This window comes from Onychomys torridus, chromosome 1 (genome assembly GCF_903995425.1).
Source record: "Onychomys torridus chromosome 1, mOncTor1.1, whole genome shotgun sequence".
Taxonomy (NCBI): Eukaryota; Metazoa; Chordata; class Mammalia; order Rodentia; family Cricetidae; genus Onychomys; species Onychomys torridus.
Window position 1 is genome coordinate 105,469,377 of NC_050443.1, and position 20,015 is coordinate 105,489,391.

General features: G+C 48.3%; 2 protein-coding genes across 4 annotated transcripts; one reads left to right on the top strand and one right to left on the bottom strand.

Annotated features, from left to right (window-relative positions):
• Positions 1-915: 915 nt before the first annotated feature.
• Phkg2 (phosphorylase kinase catalytic subunit gamma 2) lies at positions 916-14,602 on the top strand. Of its 2 annotated transcripts, XM_036194160.1 has the most exons (10): positions 916-1,236; positions 1,596-1,708; positions 8,603-8,778; positions 9,002-9,056; positions 10,306-10,371; positions 10,457-10,620; positions 13,389-13,479; positions 13,567-13,720; positions 13,799-13,924; positions 14,017-14,602. In XM_036194160.1, exons 2-10 carry the CDS (start codon positions 1,614-1,616, stop codon positions 14,308-14,310), a joined length of 1,221 nt encoding a protein of 406 aa, XP_036050053.1. In that variant the 5' UTR covers positions 916-1,236; positions 1,596-1,613; the 3' UTR covers positions 14,311-14,602. The 2 variants fall into 2 exon arrangements, with proteins under 2 accessions (XP_036050053.1, XP_036050059.1); XM_036194166.1 differs by lacking the exons at positions 916-1,236; positions 1,596-1,708; positions 9,002-9,056 and having other exon boundaries at positions 8,724-8,778; positions 14,017-14,601.
• Ccdc189 (coiled-coil domain containing 189) lies at positions 14,363-19,591 on the bottom strand. 2 transcript variants are annotated; one of them, XM_036194177.1, is made up of 9 exons: positions 19,096-19,591; positions 18,783-18,814; positions 18,216-18,281; positions 17,708-17,877; positions 16,672-16,742; positions 16,397-16,513; positions 16,249-16,309; positions 16,081-16,170; positions 14,363-14,886 (listed from the first exon to the last, which is right to left on the bottom strand). In XM_036194177.1, the coding sequence occupies exons 1-9, from the start codon at positions 19,303-19,305 to the stop codon at positions 14,708-14,710; spliced, it is 996 nt and encodes a 331-aa protein (XP_036050070.1). In that variant the 5' UTR covers positions 19,306-19,591; the 3' UTR covers positions 14,363-14,707. The 2 variants fall into 2 exon arrangements, with proteins under 2 accessions (XP_036050070.1, XP_036050082.1); XM_036194189.1 differs by lacking the exons at positions 14,363-14,886; positions 16,397-16,513 and having other exon boundaries at positions 16,077-16,170; positions 16,620-16,742.
• Between the last annotated feature and the right edge of the window lie 424 nt (positions 19,592-20,015).

Below are 20,015 nucleotides of genomic sequence, written 5' to 3' on the forward strand. Positions count from 1 at the left end.
GTGGCCAGAGCACTCTCTAAGTGTTTGTTTTCATTACAGAAAAAGCTGTCTGAAGTCTAGAGTTCTTGCACACACTTAATCCCAACACTCAGGAGACAGTGGCTGAGGTCCAGCCCAGCCTGGTCTGCACAAAGAACTCCAGGCTGGCTAACCAGGGTTACATGGTGAGACACTACTATAAAGAAAAGATTATCATCACTCTTTTGCTGGAATGTAACATCAGGATTTTGCCTTTTTAATTGCTGTTAGTCCAGAGCCTGGGTTTTAGGACTGAGCTGGCTTTGAAGTTACTCCAGGCAGAACCTTACAACCTAGTGTACTTAAAGCAGAAGGTTTCTGGGAACAAGACCGGTAACCTTGGAGGAGGAGTCGGCTGCCCAGGATGACGTCCTACTTGGCACCAAATGGCAAAGCTGCCTATGTATACATATTGTTTCACTTTGCTTTTCGAGACAGGGATTCTCTGTATAACTGCTCCGGTTGTCTTAGAACCCACTTTGTAGACAAAGCTGGCCAAGAACTCAACAGAAATCCGCCTGCCACTGCCTCCTAAATGTTGGGATTAAAGTTGTGAGCGACCACACCTGGCTACACGCATTTTAAAGTTTCCACAATAAAAGAATTTTGGAACAGGCTCTTATTATAATAAAGAGCCGAAATAAGATGATGATTCCAGCTGGGTGGTGGTGGGACAAGCCTTTAATCCCAGCACTTGGGAGGCAGAGGCAGGTGGCCGAGTTCGAGGTCAGCCTGGTCAACAGAGCGAGTTCCAGAACAGCCAGGACTACACAGAGAAACCCTGTCTCGAAAACAAAACGATGAGGATTCCTGGAGGAAACTGAGGGGGCCCTGTCCCAAACTAAGAAGTGGAGGACTGTGAGCTACTGCAGAGATGCCACACTTCCGGTAACCCAACTTCCGTGTCCTCTTCCAGACCTGCAGCACCACTGGATGAAAGCAAATGCCTTACATTGATTGGCTGTTTCTGAGGCTCCTCCTTACGGCGGAGACCTTTAGGGAACTTCTCACTCCAACGTCCTAGCCTGCCCTGGACTCCCGGCTTTCTATTGGACTGCCACTTTCCAATCCGCAGGGTTTCTGAGCCTGAGTCCTCAAGCCCCGGGGCCCATTGGCTGCAGTGATGGCGTCGGACCCTTAGGTCTTTGTGGGCGCCCTACGGGTTAAAAGCAGAGGAGTAAACGCGAGCGAGCCAGCCAGCTGAGCGTCTTCGCCCAGGTTAGATTGCCTTCCCCTGCCCGCACGCGTCGCTCAGCTCGAGACCCTGCGCCTCCTCCCAGGGGTCGCCAAGTGCGCTTGCGCGGTAACAGCCGCCCGCACTTGTGCCATTTCCCCTTCCCTTCTTCCGAATCGCCTTCCCCTCCCTCCCCTGCCCCCTTCCCTGCCCTGCCACCCTCCCTTCCCCTTAGGCCCTTCGGTGTGGTCTTCCCGGCCCTGATCCTTCCCCTACCCCCCCCCCCCCCCCCAGGACCCTGGCGCCCCAGCCGCAGGTGCTGCGCCCCCGGGAGCCACGATGTGTGTCGTCTCAGAACCTGTGGACCTCACTGCCCTCACTGCCCTCCGTTTCCTCCACGCAGGCCCCCACATCCCTCAGAATGACGTTGGACGTGGGGCCGGAGGATGAGCTGCCCGACTGGGCTGCGGCCAAAGAGTTTTACCAGAAGTACGACCCTAAGGACGTCATTGGCAGGTGAGCCATGGCCGGTAATTCAGAGGTTCAGAGAAGTCGGATCCCAGCCAGGAATAAAGGATTCATTCTGAAAGCTGGCTAGCTGGGAAGTGGTCAGTGGAAAACAGTGACTAAACTAGTATTCTGAGTTAATACTTTCCCCCTTCTCTAACCTATTCATTTATATAGTCAACAAACTTGACTGTGCGCCACACACAAAGGCGAACACAGAGGGTAGACAATGTCTACACGCTGTAGTTCAGTTAAAGTGGTTCAAAGGAGCACGGGTGTGTTTCGCAGGTGTCCAGCTAGCTAGGTAGAGGTCTGTATAAAAGCTGCGGTCACCATCACTCCAGATGCTCTATGGGTTTTAGTTTGAGAAGCACAGTATACTACTGGTTATGTTGTGTTAGACACTAATGGTACCAGGTGAGGGGGACAGGAACATAAAGTTTGTGTCTTGGGGTTCCCACTCTAACAGTAGAGACAGATAATGAAAGCAAAGTAAAGGTTAATGCAAGTGTTAGGGAAAAAATAAATAGTCAGGATTAAAACAATGAAGGGAGTCGGGGGTTTAGTTCAGGCCCTGGGTTCAGTCATCAGCTCTGGAAAAAAAAAGAAAAGAAGCCTCCACAGATGAGGAGCTTTAGGAGATTTCTGAGAAAATGATAGGAGGGGGTGGGGTTTGGGAAGCAGTGGTGTTCGTGGGGGTCAAAGTTAGTGTTTCATTCGTGATAGATAGACAAGAGCTTTACTACAGCGCTGCTTTCTCGGCCCCAAGGAGCTGAGTTTGGAGTTGACACGGGAATTATGAGGCCAGGTAAGTCATGAGCTGAGGCGGGAGGCTTCTCATTTAGAGGGCCATTTAGTGCAGTGCTTGAGGCTAGACTGTGGTAAGAGGCGGGGGAGGCAGGAGAGATGAAGTTGGAGAAGTGAGGACCGTAGGGCTTTAGGCCACAATAAGGAACTTAAATTTTCATGTAGTGCAACTGTCTGCTTTCACATCGTAACATGATGTGAGGATGCTTGTGAGCAGAGACCGTGTTCTTCCTGCACCTCGGTTGACTGGGAATAAAAGCAGAATCCATCTTCTATTTTGCTGGTGTTTGGCATGAGTTGGGTAATTGTTAGGAGACTTTTTAGCATATGGTGGCACTTAAAACACTTAGGTTTTAAAAAGCTCTTTCTGGCTCTTATGTAGAGATTGGATAGGACAGGGGCTAGTAATGTGGTAGTTTAGATTGGTGGTGATTGCAGAGATGGAGAGAAGTGGGCAGGTTCAGGTAATGGTTTCAAAGGAGACTGGATATAGATCATGAAGGAAGGAGAGAAAACAGGTGACTTTTAAGGTTTTTATTTGAGCATTTGAGTACTGAAATGAAGACCGAGAAAGGATTAGATTGGGAAATGGAGTAAACAAATCAGGAGTTTCATTTTGGAAATACTAATTTTGAGATGCTCCAGTGGATGGTATTTTCAAATGAGTTTGAGTCTGGAGCTCAAGGAAATCTAGATGACAATCATAAATTTGGGAGGCATCAACATGTAAAAAACAGCTGTGAGGAGGGAGAATAGAGAGAGGTTGAAAGGGGCCAAGGCTCGGGTCCTGGGTCATGTCACCATTTAGCAATCACTTACAAAGAAGCTATCAAGGAACTTGGGGAGATATCTATGAGCTATAGAGGGAGACCGAAGAGTGCACTCTTAGAAGCTTGGCAGGGTCTGCTGTGTGAAACGCTCAAGAGGCCTGGGAAAGACAGGGGTGTGGCGTTAGACTTGGCAGACACATTTAGATATCACATGGAGATGTCATTAAGTAGTTGGAACCAGGATTCTAATGAGAAATTAAGGATCAAAGACAATATAGTGTGTGAGTTGCACATAAATATTTAAAGCTTCTAGGACTCAGTGCAGGTCACCAGTGTTCTATTGCTGTGAGGAGACACCATGACCAAGGCAACTTATAAAAGAAAACATTTAACTGCAGGCTTGCTTACAGTTTCTCAGGGTCAGTTCATTTTCATCTTGGCAGGGAGCATGGCGGCGGGCGGGCAGGCAGGCAGGCAGGCGGGCACTGGAGTGGGGCCTGATAGCTCATCTCATCTACACACAGCTGGCAGATACAGCAAAACTTGGCCTGTCCTGGACTTCTGAATCCTCAGAGCTCATCCCCAGTGACACACCTCCTAATCCTTCCCAAACAGTTCCACTTCCTAGGGAGCATGCATTCAAACATATGTGCCTGTGGGGTTATCCTCATTCAAACCACCACAGAGTGTATTAAGGAAAGGAGCCCACATCCAAATCCTGAGGTGTTACAGGGTTTGGGACAAGCTAAGGAGGGTGTAGAAAGCATAAGAGCTGTGGGGAAGAATCAAATATTGACTGCACTTCCAAGGGAAACAGAAAGTGGTTTTGGAGGCGGCAGATCAGAGGTGGCACCCCCAGTTACTGTAAAGGCCACTTGTCCTTCTCCTCCTCTTTTACAGCTTGCCTTTCTTACAAGTAAATTAATTGCTTCCCCTTTTTTGTTTTGTCTTGTTTGAGACAGGGTTTCTCTGTGTAGATCCAGGACAGGCACCAAAACTACACAGAGAAACCCTGTCTCGAAAAAGAAAACAAAACACCTGGTGGAGCAGTGAGAGGTTTCAGCTGGTATCGTGCTTGAGGTACAAGTCTGAATACCTTAGTTTGATCCCTAGAACCCACATAAGGAAGGAGAGAACCAATTCCCTAAAAGTGTCCTCTGGCCTCCATACATGTGCGCGACAGACACACACACACACACACACACACACACACACACACACACAGTGATAAGTAATAAAGGAGTCTGGAAATAGCCAACAAATGAGTTGAAGTACAGACTAACGCAGGACTAACTGAGGTCATTAGGTGGGTAGTTCTTGGGTGGTCATTAGGTCATTTGGTGGGTAGTTCTTAGGTAGTCATTAGGTGGGTAGTTCTTGGGTGGTCATTAGGTCATTTGGTGGATAGTTCTTAGGTGGCTGGTGAAGGAATTGGAATTGGATGTTGTTTTTCCCTTCTTTTGTATTTTATATTTTTGTTTTTCAAGACAGGGTTTCTCTGTATATACCCAGCTGTCCTGGAACTTGCTGTGTAAACCAGGCTGGCCTCAAACTCAGAGAGATCCGCTTGCCTCTGTCTCCCAAGTGCTGGGATTAATTTGTACTACCACCTCCTGGCTCCTTTTTTTTCTTTCATTTTTTTTTTTTTAAAGATTTATTTATTATGTATACAGCATGTATGACTGCAGGCCAGAAGAGGCACCTGATCTCATTACAGATGGTTGTGAGCCACCCATGATGTGGGTGCTGGGAATTGAACTCAGGACCTCTGGAAGAGCAGTCAGTGCTCTTAACCTCTGAGCCACCTCTCCAGCCCCCCTTTTTTCCTTTTTTAAAGTATGATTTTAATTGAAATAGAATTATATAATTTCTCCCTCCCTACTACCCTCCCTCAAACATTTCTCATGTCCCCCACTTTCAAGTGGATAGCCTCTTTTTTTATTTTTAAAGATTTATTTATTTATTATGCATACAGTGTTCTGCCTTCACGTATGCCCGCACGCCAGAAGAGGGCGTCAGATCTTATTATAGATGGTCGTGAGCCACCATGTGGGTGCTGGGAATTGAACTCACGACCTCTGGAAGAGCAGCCAGTGCTCTTAACCTCTGAGCCACCTCTCCAGCCCCCTCTTTTTCTTTGATTATTACTGTTATGTATGTATGTGCGGAAGAGGAACAGAAATATTGTAAGAGCCAGAATACCAGGAAGTCTATTGGGCTTTTATTTTTATCTTTCAGGTAATAGGGTGACAGGTAATTTTTTTAATCATTTTTTTTATGTGCATTGGGGTTTTTTTTGGTTTTTTGTTTGTTTGTTTGTTTGTTTGTTTGTTTTGAGAAAGGGTTTCTCTGTGTAGTTTTGGTGCCTTTCTAGAACTCACTCTGTAGACCAGGCTGGCCTCAACTCACAGAGATCTGCCTGGCTCTGCCTCCCGAGTGCTGGGATTAAAGGTGTGCGCCACCACTGCCCGTCGATAAATAATTTTGAATGAATCCCACAGTTAATTTTAAGCGTGAACATATAGCACATAGAACATGCTTTTAATTCTAGCACTTGGGGAGGTAGAGGCAGGTGGAACTCTGAGTTTGAGGCCAGCTTGGTTTGTGTAGCAAGTTCCTAAGCCAGCCAGACTTACAGTGAGACTCCTCGGTGTGTGTGTGTGTGTGTGTGTGTGTGTGTGTGTGTGCGTGTCACTAAAAAGGGGACAGACAGCTGGTAGATAGGGCACTTGCTTAGCATGTATGAAGCCCCGGGTTCGATCCCCAGCATTTTAGTGGGGGTGGAGAGGAGAAGAGACTGTTACTCACGGCAACTGATAAGCTGGGAATTTCAGACAGTAACACAACTGAACCTGTGTTTAGGAAGCTGATTGAGAAGCAGTGTGTGGGATGAGTTATGAGAACCTCAGCGGAGGCAATAAATGCCCTGAGGTGAAGCCCTAGGATGTGGGTTAGACAGAGTGGTTGGGTGGGATGAGAGAGAGGGACAGTTTAGCTATGGAGTGTGAACAGCCACAGCATTAACAGATCAGAAATATTGAGAGAGAAGTTAGTTTTGGGAGAAAGTGCAGTAATCATGATAGATGTGAAATGTCCTTATGATCCACAAGGAAAGATGTCCAGGAAGACATGTCTGACAAGGGAAATATCTGGGCTTAGAGGTTGAGGTCACAGAGGTGCAGAAGATACTCAGGGAGAATGTTCAGGGCTAAGTATGGAGCCCTGGGCAAGCTCAACTTACTTTTTTTTTATTTATATTTGTTATTTTTGAGACAGCCTCTGTGTCACCAAGGTTGGCCTGGAACTCAAAATTCTTCTGCCTCAGCCTTCTGAGAGCTGTAGGTAGAGGCATTGGCCAAGTACTCAGTCAGCTCTGTTGATTTGTTTTGTCAGGGTTTTGGTGGGGGAGCTGAGGGGCTGGGTTTGAGCTCAGAGATTTCACATGCTAAGGAAGTACCCTGCCCTTGAGCTACAGCCCCGCCCTCTATTCTGGCATTGTTATTCCATGCTCAGCAAGTACACCACCCTACACTAGTCTGCTAGCCCAAGGCTGACCTCTAAGGAGTGGGCAAAGAACAAGGCAGAAAAAAGATTGGGCTTTGAGTCTTAAGACTTGGCTTTTCCCTTGAAATGAGCTAGACTCTTACTAGAAAGGCTTACTCACCAAGAATAAAAGGTGTATGGGAGGCTTGAGGAGGGAGTTGTTCCTTTCTACCAGAGAACAGACACAGGACTACTGGTGGAGGTGGCAATTAGTCTGGACTTGAGCCGTTGAACTTCCCGAAACTACAAGATTCTTAAATGAAGTTTATTAAAGATGAGTTGACTAGAGACTGGGAATGTAGCTTAATGGTAGAATGCTTCCCTAGCATGTGTGAGGTTCTGAGTTCCACTACATACATACATACATACATACATACATACATACATACATACATACATACATACATACAAGTTAGACCATAAGCTTGACACTCAGATGGACAAGAAAATGAAATTATAAAGTGACCAAGAATAAGACAGTAGGAAGAGGTGAAAGTATTGGTGGTCCGGTTAAGATATGGCCAAAAGGTAACCATAACCACCCATTGGCTACACTACATTTGACCTGACACTCAGTAAATTTGTATTTTGCCTTTTACTGTGATATGGATGACAGGATTCTAAACAAAGGAGGCAAAGCATGCAAAAGAGAACACAGAGGTAAGGCCCTGTAAAGGACAGCCAGGAAATCAGCAGAAGAAATATGTTTTCATGACAGAGCCCACGCATGGAATCCATGTGCCTTTTACAAAAGCCAAATGGACTGTCCTGCCCCTATCTTACTAACATTTTCAACACCCTGTTGAGATATTTTTGTCCACGTTTCAGAGTTGTAGAAGATAAAGTCCAGCCGGGTGGTGGTGGTGCTCACCTTTAACCCCAGCACTCGGGAGGCAGAGCCAGGCGGATCTCTGTAAGTTCAAGGCCAGCCTGGTCTACAGAGTGAGTTCCAGGACAGGTTCCAATACTACACTGAGAAATCCTGTCTTGAAAAACAAAAACAAAAGAAGAAGAAGATTAAGTCCAGATGAGTCATTGGGTCATTTCTGGATCAGCTGGTGGCAGATTTGGGGGCTGCACTGAGGTCTTAGTCTTAAGATCTTTTCTTACATGTAGAACGTTACAGGGTACAGGGAGGTTTGGGGTTTGGATGGAAACTGGAGATAATTTCTTGCCACTTCCTGCCAGGTACAAACTCTGGGACTGTGAAAAGCCTTGCTCAGTGTGTAAGCCCTGATCTAGTCTGTATTTCACCCAAGTTATCTGCCGGAGTTCCTGTGGGCTTCGTGTGGCAACTTGCTGGTTGGTACTTACATGCCTGAGGACACTGCGAGGCTATTTAAGGCCAGGGTTTGTTCCTCTGGTACTTGTCCTGTTGTCAAATGGGTCTTCAGAGTCTGGTATAATGGACCAAAGGCTCTATTATATATGGAAGTAAGAATATAAAAGCCAGATGTGGGGCGTACTTGAGATCTCAGAATTTAAGTAGCTGAGGCAAGAGGATTGAGTTCAGGGCCAGGCTTGTGGATATAGTGACACACATCTTTAATCCCAGCACTTGGAAGGAAGGCAAATGCAGTCAGATCTCCGTGAGTTCGAGGCCACCCTGTTCTACATAGTTCCAGGACAGCCAGAACTATACAGTGAGACCCTGTCACAATTAATTAATTAATCAATCAATCAATCAATTAATTAAAATAAAGGAAGAGAGGGGGCAAAAGAAAAAGGGTGAGGAAGTTGAAGAGAGTGGGGGCCTGACTTGACAATCGTTTGCTTCTGCTAGAGGAGTGAGCTCTGTGGTGCGCCGCTGCGTCCATCGGGCTACTGGTGATGAGTTTGCCGTGAAGATCATGGAGGTGACAGCTGAGCGGCTGAGTCCTGAGCAGCTGGAGGAGGTTCGGGAAGCCACACAGCGAGAGATGAACATCCTTCGCCAGGTCGCTGGCCACCCCCATATCAGTGAGGCTGCGTTCCCTGTTCCTAACCATACCCTAGAATGTCCTGTAGGTCTCTCTCTCTTCCTCCTCACTCTCCCTCCAAGAACGGCCAGTCTTTGGGTCCCTGTGGCCTCCTTGGTACTCCGTCCTGCCCAGCAGAATAGTCTAGCTCTGCCTGTGGGTGGAAGACCACCTGCGATGTGTGTCCTTTCCATCCCTCTCTGCCTTTCTGCCTCTTTCCCCAGTCACTCTCATCGATTCCTACGAGTCTTCTAGCTTCATGTTCCTGGTGTTTGACCTGTGAGTATCCCCCGCCCATCCGAGAAGCCTATTCCTTGCCTCCATGTGTGGCCCCAGTGTTACAGGGCAGGGACCACTCTGTTTACTTCTTGCTCTGCCTCCCTGAAAGCCCAGGCACAGGCCCCCTTCTGTGTGCCATGATGGAGGCAAATATTTCAAGAGTAATAGTGACCTATCAAAATGGTCCCTGTCCCAGCTCCTCATGGTTATAAAATGACTGGGATAGAAAAGACTAGGCACCAAGTATTCACCAGTGAACTAATTCCTTATAAAAGTGCCTCACTCAGCAGGCTTTCCTCATTTACCATACTGCACTGCTGTCCACCGCTGCCTGTGGGTTCTTTTTCTTTGGTTTATCTGAATCTGATGTTCTATGTCATATGATAGAGTGCAACGGATTTCAAGAGTGTTAGTTAGCCAGGCATCATGCCTGTAATCCCAGTACTCCAGAGGCTGAGGCAAGAGGATTGCGGATTCAAGGCTAGCATGGGCTCTGTACCAAGACCCTGTATCTGGAAGAGGAGGGAGTAATCTGAATACCAAAGATTAACATAGACCTTCAGAAAAACATTCATGAAGCTGTCAAGTGACCCTCTGCAAAAATCTCAGGGGAAATAGGAAATGTTGCAGGTCTATGACAGTCTGTTTTGAGTGTTGGTCAGAATTGTAATTATAACCTCAATTTGATTATGCTTATTTTTGTATGTATTTTGGGGAGGGGGTTGGTTTTGGTTTTTTTGTTTTGTTTTGTTTTTTAGAAACAGGATCTCACTCTGTAGCCCTGGCTACAAACAAAGGTCCTCCTGCCTTTGCCTCCCCAATGCTGGGATTAAAGGTATGTGCCACCACACTTGGCCGTGACCTCAATTTTAAAGAACGATAAAAGAGCAAACTCCACAATGGTTTCACTCTACCTCTTGGTACGTGTTAATTGAACTTTTGGCCCATGTTCTAGACGCTAACTCTAAGAGGTTAGTATCTTACAGCCGTAGCCCCTCTCAGATAGGAAAGACCTCCTGTGAACTACTGTCCCGAGAAATCACTATTCTCACTAAAAGTGTCCCTTCATGGCACATTAAGGATATTTCAGCCACCAATCCACTGTGTCAAAAACTGCCCTGGAATGCAGCTCACTGCTGGAATGTTCTCTCCCATGCTTCTGCAGGCCACAGAGGTTTCTCTCTTCACTAGCCTTGACCTCTTCTCAGTAGGGTGCATCTGCCTCTTCTCCCCTCCCCCGTTCCCTTAGGATGCGGAAAGGAGAGCTATTTGACTATCTCACAGAGAAGGTGGCCCTCTCAGAAAAGGAAACCAGGTACTGGTAGAGCCTAATGCCCCTGGGATGTACAGGGAGTGGTACAGGGAGAAACAGAAGAGGACTTAGCCTATGCTTCACCCAGGTCCATCATGAGGTCTCTGCTGGAAGCAGTGAGCTTTCTCCATGCCAACAACATTGTACACCGAGACCTGAAGCCTGAGAATATTCTCCTAGACGACAATATGCAGATCCGCCTTTCAGATTTTGGGTTCTCCTGCCATTTGGAACCTGGTGAAAAGCTTCGAGGTGAGGGAAGCAGGTGCCTTAAGAGACTTGGGAGGGAAAGAGACCCATGCTTGAGGTTGGCTGGCCAGTTTGAGAGCTGAGTCCCAGATGCCAAGGAAAACAAAGTAAATACATGCTGAGTAGCCTCTTTGGTTTTTCAAGACAGGGTTTCTCTGTGTAGCCTTGGCTGTCCTGGATCTTGCTCTATAGCCCAGGCTGGCCTTGAACTCACAGAGATCCACCTGGCTCTGCCTCCCAAGTGCTGGGATTAAAGGCATGCGCCACTTCTTGATGCATAGGCTTTGTGCAGCTTAGTGGACTTCCTTACCTGGGAGATTGGAGATGGATAAGCAGAGGACTATGCCAAGGAAGTGAGAAAAAGGAACATTGTTCAACCTGAGGGATCCCAGAAGAGGGGCCTTCTGAGCTGGACCTTGCCCTAGGAGGAAAGGAAGAGTAGGGCTAGAAGGACCCAGCAGTTTGTTTGAAGTGTAGATATAACAAGACCTCTGCGTGGTGCTTCCCTGCTGTGAGGAGACTGGTGTGTCCAGCCAGCCTTGTGTAACATCTCACCTGGGGCCCTGGGAGCCAGAGCTTGCATGATGTTACGCATTCACTGTGATAAGAAATATTTCTGGGGGACTGGAGAGATGGCTCAGAGGTTAAGAGCACTGGCTGCTCTTCCAGAGGTCTTGGGTTCAATTCCCAGCAACCACATGGTGGGTCACAACCATCTATAGTGGGATCTGATGCCCTCTTCTGGATTGCAGGAATACATGCAGGCAGAATATACTTAAATAAATCTTTTTAAAAAAAAAAAAAAAAGAAGAAGAAGAAGAAAAAAAATATTTCTGGGATTGGGAAGATGGCCCAGTGGATAAAGCATTTGCCATGTAAGTTTGAGGACCACAGTTTAGATGGCAGCAACCATGGAAATACCAGCATGTAGGAGGCAAGGAGGCAGGACCCTTGGAGTAAGCTGGCTAATTGGACTATCTGAATGATTGGAACTTTGGGCTCAAGTGAGAGATCTTGCCTAAGTATGTGAAGTAGAAGACAGTTGAGGAAGACGGCCAATAAGTAAAGTCAAGTGCAGAACTCCCAGAGCTGTTCATTAGCTATCTTTCCCTTTTTGATTTTGCACTGCACGTACTAATAGCTATGAAATAATGGCATTTACCATGGGCAGGTACCACACCAAATCTCTGGGCTGTGGCTTACTTCCCTAATTAAATAGTGTGGAGTCTCCTTTCTATAACTAGGCGTGAAGACAGGTTTTGCTCTTAGGCAGCCTGACTGTAACTTGCGGACGCTGTACTTCATGTCCTTCAGGTCTCCACACAAACCCCTTTAGAATCCTCTGCCTGCCTGCTTCACCCTCTTTCTTGGCTGGAGTCATTCGGGTTTCACAGTAAACCTCCACTCAGGGAAGCTCCCCTGGTTTTGCATTTTCTTTATCACATGGTTTACACTCTGCTACTTCTTACTTGCTTCCTGGAAGATAGTGAGCTTGGGAAAGGTACGTCTATCTCAAGTCCATCTAATAGAGCTCTTAGTACATGCTAGGTAGTCAAATATTCACATTCCCAGCCTTTTTCCATTTCGGCTTACTAAATTCTCTTAGAAGTACAACATGGAATAGTTTGGAATTTCTGAAATCAAAGAATTGGTACCTTTGAGTGGTAAAAAGAAACTAAAAATACAGATTTGGGGCTGGAGAGATGGCTCAGAGGGTTAAGAGCATTGACTGCTCTTTCAGAGGTCCTGAGTTCAATTCCCAGCAACCACATGGTGGCTCACAACCATCTATAATGGGATCTGGTGCCCTCTTCTGGCTACAGGCAGAACCCTACATACATAATAAATAAATCTTTTTTAAAAAATTACAGATTTGTGTCAGTTGAGTCTAGGAGGAACCTAGACTCAATCCTGATGCCATGATAAAGAACCAAGGAAGGATTTTGGGTTTTTGTGGGCTTTTTTGTTTTGAGACAGGGACTCTTTCTGTAGCCCTGTCTGTCTTAGAACTAGCTATGTAGACCAACATAGTTCATGTAGACCTCAAGGGAGGGTTCTAAACAGACTACCCCCATAAGTGCTTTAAGAAATTCCAGGCTTGAGCTGGGCATGGTGGCACACTCTTTTAATCCCAGCACTCAGGAAGCAGAAGCAGGCAGAGTTAGTTCCGAGCCAGTCAAAGCTACACAGTGAGATCCTATCTGAAGAAAAAAAAAAAAGGAAAATCCCAGGCTGGGGATGTAGCTCAGTGGTAGAATACTTGATTAGTATGTATGAAGCCCTAAGTACAACCCCAGGTGTTTAAAAAAAAAAAAAAAAAAAAATCCTGTCTTTCAAATTAAAGAGAATCAAAAAGAACCCATATTTCTGTTTGTTCTCCGTTGGTGGGGTGGAGTTCCACTCAGTGGAACCTTTGAAAGGGAAGATGGGCGGGAAGGGACACAGCCGAATTTTGAATTTTGCTTTTCACATGTATTATGTATCTAATAATGTGGTAACAAGATGTATTGATGAGAGTGTAGCTTACTTTGCCTTGAAGGTGGAGGAGGGAAACGATGTGGTTGAGTAAGGCCTTGAAGTCATTCCCAAACTTCTAGGAAGGCCACTGTCAGCTTTGGCAGGAATGTAGTTGGTTAGCGAGGGACATGGCCTTGCTCTGAGGCTCAGCAGGAAGGGAACACTCGTGCTCCGGCCGACTTGAGAAGGCTCTGGTGTTTAGTGCTCTGGAGGGGCTGGTGGCATTCCTTCAGTCTTGTGCCCTCTCTCCCCAGAGTTGTGTGGGACCCCAGGGTATCTAGCACCAGAGATCCTTAGATGCTCCATGGATGAAACCCACCCGGGCTACGGCAAGGAAGTCGACCTGTGAGTTTGTGCTACGCTTCCTTTTCCTTCTGTGTGTCATGTCCTTGCTTGTTACCCAGGCCAGCCTAACCATGGTCTCATTCTCAGCTGGGCCTGTGGGGTGATCTTGTTCACACTTCTGGCTGGCTCACCACCGTTCTGGCACCGGCGCCAAATCCTAATGCTGCGCATGATCATGGAAGGTCAATACCAGTTTAGTTCACCCGAATGGGATGATCGTTCAAACACCGTCAAAGATCTGGTGAGTAGCAGGGAGGGGCCATTAGAGGACACTAGGGAAGACCCAAGAACGGGCTCTCATACGCTAAGGTTTCTCTAGATTTCGAGGCTGCTGCGGGTGGATCCTGAGGAGCGCTTGACCGCTGAGCAGGCCCTGCAGCACCCTTTCTTTGAGCGCTGTGAAGGCAGCCAATCCTGGAACCTCACACCACGACAGAAGTTCCGGGTAAGCCTGAGATTGGCAGGGTCTACACCTAGGCCTTGCCCTGTTCCCTGTGCTGGATGCTTTAGTGGGGCAAATACTGACCCTTTCCCCAGGTGGCAGTGTGGACAATTCTGGCTGCCGGGCGAGTGGCACTAAGCACTCACCGTTTGCGACCACTAACCAAGAACGCGCTGTTGAGCGACCCCTATGCACTGCGGCCTGTACGGCGCCTCATTGACAGCTGCGCCTTCCGGCTCTACGGGCACTGGGTGAAGAAGAGCGAGCAGCAGAACCGGGCTGCCCTCTTTCAGCACCAGCCTCCCAGGCCTTTCTCTATCATGGCCACTGAAGAAGAAGGGGCCGCCAACGTCATCACAGAGGATGAGACTGCGCTGGTGCTGGGCTAGGGCCTCATCTCTGACAAACCGGAAAGCAGGACTCTCCAGGAGGAGATCTTTTCTTTTTTTTTTTTTTTTTTTTTATCATTCCAGCCTGTTGGGTCTCAGCCCTTAACCCTGCCTTGCCAAGTCTACCACTGATAATGCTACTCATTGCAGAAACCAGCCCTCAACCTCCACCCCTCCTGGACTCGGAGGTCAGGGCTGAGATGGAAGGGAATCTCCCCACACTGTGCCTGGCCTTGTCACCGCTGTCTGTGATGCATCTGAAATAAAACTGCTACGTGCCTGGGAGAGCCAGCGCCCTGTCTGCTGCCCAGTTGCACAGGGACACACGAAGGTGCTGTGGAGGTGGGGGATGGGATGCTCTCTCTGGCCAGGTCTTTATTGGAGAAGATGCTGGGGATCACTTGGTCTTGGCCTTGCCTTTGCTGGGAGGGGGCTGACTGGGCCGCTCCAGGGCAGCCAGTTTGCTGCTCATCCTTTCCTCGCTGTCCCTGAGCTGTTCCTCCACCAGCTGCTGGAGCTGCCTCAGTTCCTTGCTCAGCTGGGTCTTGATGTAGGTCTGGAGGATGCACACCTCACCTACAGGGAGAGGAGGAGGACAGGGGTGTTAACTGGGAATGAGCCACTGGGAACCGTCAGCTGGGCAGAGTGGCCAAACTGCACTCTGGATTCAGATTCTGACTGCACGTGGGCCTGACATCAGGCAGCCAGCCTCCTCATGAACGATTCTTCACCGTAGGGTTGAGTTAATATGCACAGCGTGTTTAGAAGCGGGCATCCTGGAACCTAGCGTTACCAGATCTGTACTTGCTGTTGTCAAGTACTGTCCCATCATTCTCTTTCTGGGGCCACCTTTTCTACACATAGCAACACCCCAGGAGTTACATTATTATCTGGACTTGGGCATAAGGAATTATTTAGAGAGGGACATGGGGCTGGAGAGATGGCTCAGTGGTTAAAGGGACTGACTGCTCTTCCAAAGAATCTGGTTCAGTTCTCAGCATCCACATGGCGCTCACAACCATCTGTAACTCCAGTTCCAAGGGCATTCAGACCTTTTCTCCCCTCTGTGGGTTCTGCACACATGTGGTACACAGATGCACATGTAAACAAAACTGCCAGACACATAAAATGAAAATAGATAAATCTCAAGAGACACCAGAACTAAAACTACGTCCCTAGCTGGATATAGTGGAGTACTTCAACCACCCCAGCACTCAGGAGCTTGAGCAGGGCTTGTTCAAAGCCGCCTGGGCTACACAGCAAGACCTTTCAAAAAGACAGAACAGGAGCTGGTGGGATGGTTCAGTGGGTAAAGAGCTTGCTGTACAAGTCTGACAACCTGAGTCAATCCTCAGAACCCACAGTGGAAGGAGGACTGACCCCCCAAAGCCCTCTGATCTCCACACACATTCTGAATGTCTCTAATAAAATAAAAAATACCAGTATGTCTGTAATGAAACAAGGGACTGGAAAGATGGCTCAGCAGTTAAGAAGCAGAGGGAGGAGGGTCTCTAGGAGTTTGAGGCCAGCGTGATCTACGTAGTTCCAGAACAGGCAGAACTAAATAGATCCTGACCCAGAAAAAGAGGGTGGGGGGTAGGCTGAGGATATACAGTTTGGTGGTAAAATTCTTATGCAGATGGCTCTAATTTCATTCCCCAGTATTAAAAAAAATGGTGTGTGTAGGGGCAATGAACTCAGATAGACCCAAACCCTTCCTTTGACCTTGACACAGAGTCCCAGGGCACCTTAACCCCTGAAAATGCTCACTTGGCTGTTGCTCTGGCTGGGTCACAGTTTCCGGTTCTTCCTCCTGTGGAGAAGCTGCTTGTTCTGCTGTGGCCTCGCCATCTTCTTTCTCTGCACACCAGAAGCAGGAAGAGGCCTTAGTCCCAGCCCTGGCCCAGTCCCAGCCTGGTCCATCTGTACCCATCTTACCCTCTGGCCAGGACTTGGGTAGCGGTAGTCCCATGTACGTCAAAGAAAGGTCCAGCCGAACCTGGGCAAACAAGGGAAGAGGGGGCTGAAAGGATAGCACCTTCAGGAGGAGGAAGGGAGGCGGGGCCGCTCTGCCCGTCCACAGTACCTGGGGTGTGAAGACGTATTTGTAGAGCTTGAAGTGGCGGAAGTAGGTGTTGACCACGTAGTCTGCCAACGCCAGCAGCTGTTCCTCTTTAAAGAGGTCGATGCTAAAAGGGGGCCGCTGTGATGGCAATTAGGAGTTAAGTGCCACGACAGCCTCCAGAAGCCCACCTACCTCATCCTCCAAAAGTGCAGCTATCCATGAGCAGGGGCAGACCCCAGGGCACCTTCCCAGGAAGAGGGTGGTGGGAGAAAACAGGAATTTGGGCTAGATCTTACCCTGACTCCATGGCAAAAGAGGCTGCTGGTAAAGTATCGGTAACACTCCTCCACATTGCCCAGAGGGGTAGCTGGACGGAAACCAGGTAAAGCACTCAGCCTCCCACCCTCCACCCTTTCACCCCACTACTGCAGAGCAGGGCATTCACAAGTGCACAGATCTAGGAGTAAGGCCTGGCTTGTTTTATTCATTCACTCAACAAATACCAGGTTCTCACTATAGACTTTTCTAGTCACCGAACAAGACAGACAAGGTCCCATCCTCAGGAGGTTTCAGGGACAGTGTTTCATTCTCTAGTTTAGGCTAGTGTGAAACTCACTGTGTAACTCAAGTTGACCTCAAACTAATGGCATTGCTCCTGCCTCAGCCTCCTGAGCACAGGGCTTTCAGGCTTAAGCCAACCATACCTGGCATCAGGAAGCTACTTTGTTCTTTTTTTGTTTGTTTTTGTTTTTGTTTTTATTTTTGTTTTTTGAGACAGGGTTTCTCTGTGTAGCCTTGGCTGTCCTGGAACTCACTCTGTAGCCCAGGCTGACCTGGAACTCACAGAGATCCGCCAACCTCTGCCTCCCCAAGTGCTGGGATTAAAGGTGTGCGCCACCACTTCCTCACGGTACTTTATTTTTGAGAGAGGGTCTCCTATTGCCCAGGATAGCCTTGAACTCACTTCATAATTGAGGATGACCTTGAACTTCTGATTCTCACAGGTGTGTGCCACCCCACCTGATTTATACAGTGCTGAAATTGAACCCAGGATTTTGCAGATGCTAGGCAAGCACTCTACTAACTGGGCTACATCCCCAGCCCCCTATTTACATATTTCTCAGAACAGACCCATAACACTATTACATATGTTTCATTTATCAATTAGGAAACAGACCTCAAAGGTGATAAAAATGTGGTGCAATAATACTAGTTATGGTGGAACCAACGTCCCAGATGGCAGTCCCCCTGCTCCTGCTTCCCACAGTCACTTGTGCTAGCCCAGCCTCCTCTCCTGGGGCTCAGAGCTTTTGGTGGCTGCCTCCCTCTCACCAACACAGGCCTTGTGAAGATCTTGGAGCAAGGCACAAGCTGCTGATGTCTGCTCTAGTGAAAAGCCCTGCTGACGGCAGAAGATGAGCACATGGGAAAGGAGGTCCAAGATAATGGCATCCCGTAGGCTCCGCTCAGGACAGCCGAGCTCCAAGAGCTCAGCCAGAACCCTTGGGAGGGAGAGGAAGGAATGGTGACTAGACGGTTCCCCCACCCACCCTCACCTCAGGATTTAGTTTTATTATGTGGGTATGGGAATTTTGCCTGCATGTGTGTATGTGTACTATGTGTTTGTCTGGTACTCAGAAGAAGGTGTTGGATCCCTGGGAATTGGAATTACAGACTATGTGGGTGCTGGGAACCAAACCTGGGTCCTGGGGAAGAGCAGCCAGTGCTCTTAACCACTGAGCTGCCTCTTGCAGCCCATGACACAAGCCTCTCCTCATCCCCATCACCTGGTACTCTAGTGTCCCCCCAGAGCTCTCTCTCTTCCAACTCAAACCCATACTCTCTCATCTCTTCCACAGTGGCTGCCTTCTCCAGTCTGTGCATAGAATGGATGTCCAGGTATTTCCTGTCAGGAAAAGATGAGACAAATTAATGACGGCTCATATGGGGCCATGACTTCCAGGGCATTGGACTGGGGATCAGGAGTTGAGGCTTGGCTAACTTGCTAAGTCATTTTTGTGGGCCTCACTTCCACTGTAAGTGAAGAACATTATGGTCTAGGATCTAGACTCTAGATGAGCCCTTAGGAGACCTTTTATCTATAAATCCAATGATTAGAAAATCTGAGTTCTTGTCTTGCTGTGTGTGACCATGGTGAAGTCCCCCCGGGTCTTGGTTTCAGTCTGCACAGTGCTCCATCATGTTTACATGCTTGGTACTTGTCTGTCTTCTCACACTGCCACCTGGACTGAGGAGCCCGGAACACTGGTGACTTGAGCCTCTCTCAGCTCAGTCTCTTCATCTGTAAAATTGGGGTACCCTGGCTGCTGGATAAGACTGTTGGGGAGACCTTAAAGGAATAATAAAAATGAGAAGTGTAATTTCCCCCCTGGCTCTCCACACTCACCACATACAGATTCGGGGCTGGGGTAGCGGTGGCTGTGGAGAGAAAACAGGTTATAGAAAGAAAAGCTATTACAGTATGTGGCCCCCAGTCCATGGCCCGTAGTGAGTGGCTAGGGGGTCTGAGAATGCTATAATTTCATGTGTAGTACAGGGGGCGAGGCTTGGTTTTGGTGGGCTTTAAATACTATTTAGCAGCCTATTAACACGGTGACTCCAGAAATGTCTCGAACGTTAGTAAACGTAGCGGCTGGCGGCGCCTTACCGGGAAACCTGTTATAAATATTCACTAGTGGACAACTCTCTTCGGCCCTCACCGGGAACAAGTTGGCTCCAGGATCTTCAGCCACGTCCACAGAGGTAGTGGCCGATGCGGCGGGCTCGGTCGGAACGTCTGTTCCGGTCCTCATGGCCAATCCACCCACCGAGCTGGGACACCTCTCCAGTTCCTGCTGCAGTTTGGGGAGCTGTTCATATTCCGACTGCACCTTAACACCCATGATCTGGCTGGATGTGGGGCTGATCATCTCTGCGTCCTTCTGAGCCACAGCCAGACGCTCTCTTGCCTGGGATCTGGGACAGCCAGCTCCCCCACTGCAATGCCCCGACCTGCCCCTTCTAGTGGTTCACAGGCGGTGAAGCAAGTGGCAGCCAATCCACAGGGGGGCGTCTTCCCGATCTAGTCTCCCCGGTGACCGTTGTTAAGGAAAGTAGAAAATACAAGCGCAAGCCAATCATTGAGAAGATAGAGCGCATGCGTAACAAGTTGCACGTGCCTCTTCAAAGTTGCTTGTAGAGGGTCACTCTTTTTAAAGATTTAATTTAAAAGAAACTGTGGCCGGGCGGTGGTGGCGCACGCCTATATCCCAGCTCTGGAGGCAGAGGCAGGACGATCTCTGTGAGTTCGAGGCCAGCCTGGTCTACAGAGTGAGTTCCAGGAAAGGCGCAAAGCCTGTCTCGAAAAACAAACAAAAAACAAAAAGAAAGAAAAAAGAAAACAGTGTGTGTGTGTGTGTGTGTGTGTGTGTGTGTGTGTGTGTGTGTGCGGTGTCCACGGAGGCCAGAAGACGGCGACGCATCACCTCGATCACCTCGATCACCTGGATCGGGAGTTACAGGTGGTCGTGAATCGGGTCTCTCAATGGCAGTAAAGTCTCCAACTGTAAATCCACCTCTCCATCTCCTAGGCTGCAAAGTGCAACTGCGGTGTCAGTAACTATGGGAACAGCCTGCTGGC

Coding starts and splice junctions, on each gene's coding strand:
- Phkg2 (XM_036194160.1), top strand. CDS start 1,614: ATGACGTTGGACGTGGGGCCGGAGGATGAGCTGCCCGACTGGGCTGCG. Junction 10,372..10,456: donor CTCTCAGAAAAGGAAACCAG/GTACTGGTAGAG, acceptor TGCTTCACCCAG/GTCCATCATGAGGTCTCTGC. Junction 13,721..13,798: donor CAAACACCGTCAAAGATCTG/GTGAGTAGCAGG, acceptor AGGTTTCTCTAG/ATTTCGAGGCTGCTGCGGGT.
- Ccdc189 (XM_036194177.1), bottom strand. CDS start 19,305: ATGATCAGCCCCACATCCAGCCAGATCATGGGTGTTAAGGTGCAGTCG. Junction 18,282..18,782: donor CAGCCCCGAATCTGTATGTG/GTGAGTGTGGAG, acceptor TTTTCCTGACAG/GAAATACCTGGACATCCATT. Junction 16,310..16,396: donor AATACGTCTTCACACCCCAG/GTACTGTGGACG, acceptor TTGTTTGCCCAG/GTTCGGCTGGACCTTTCTTT.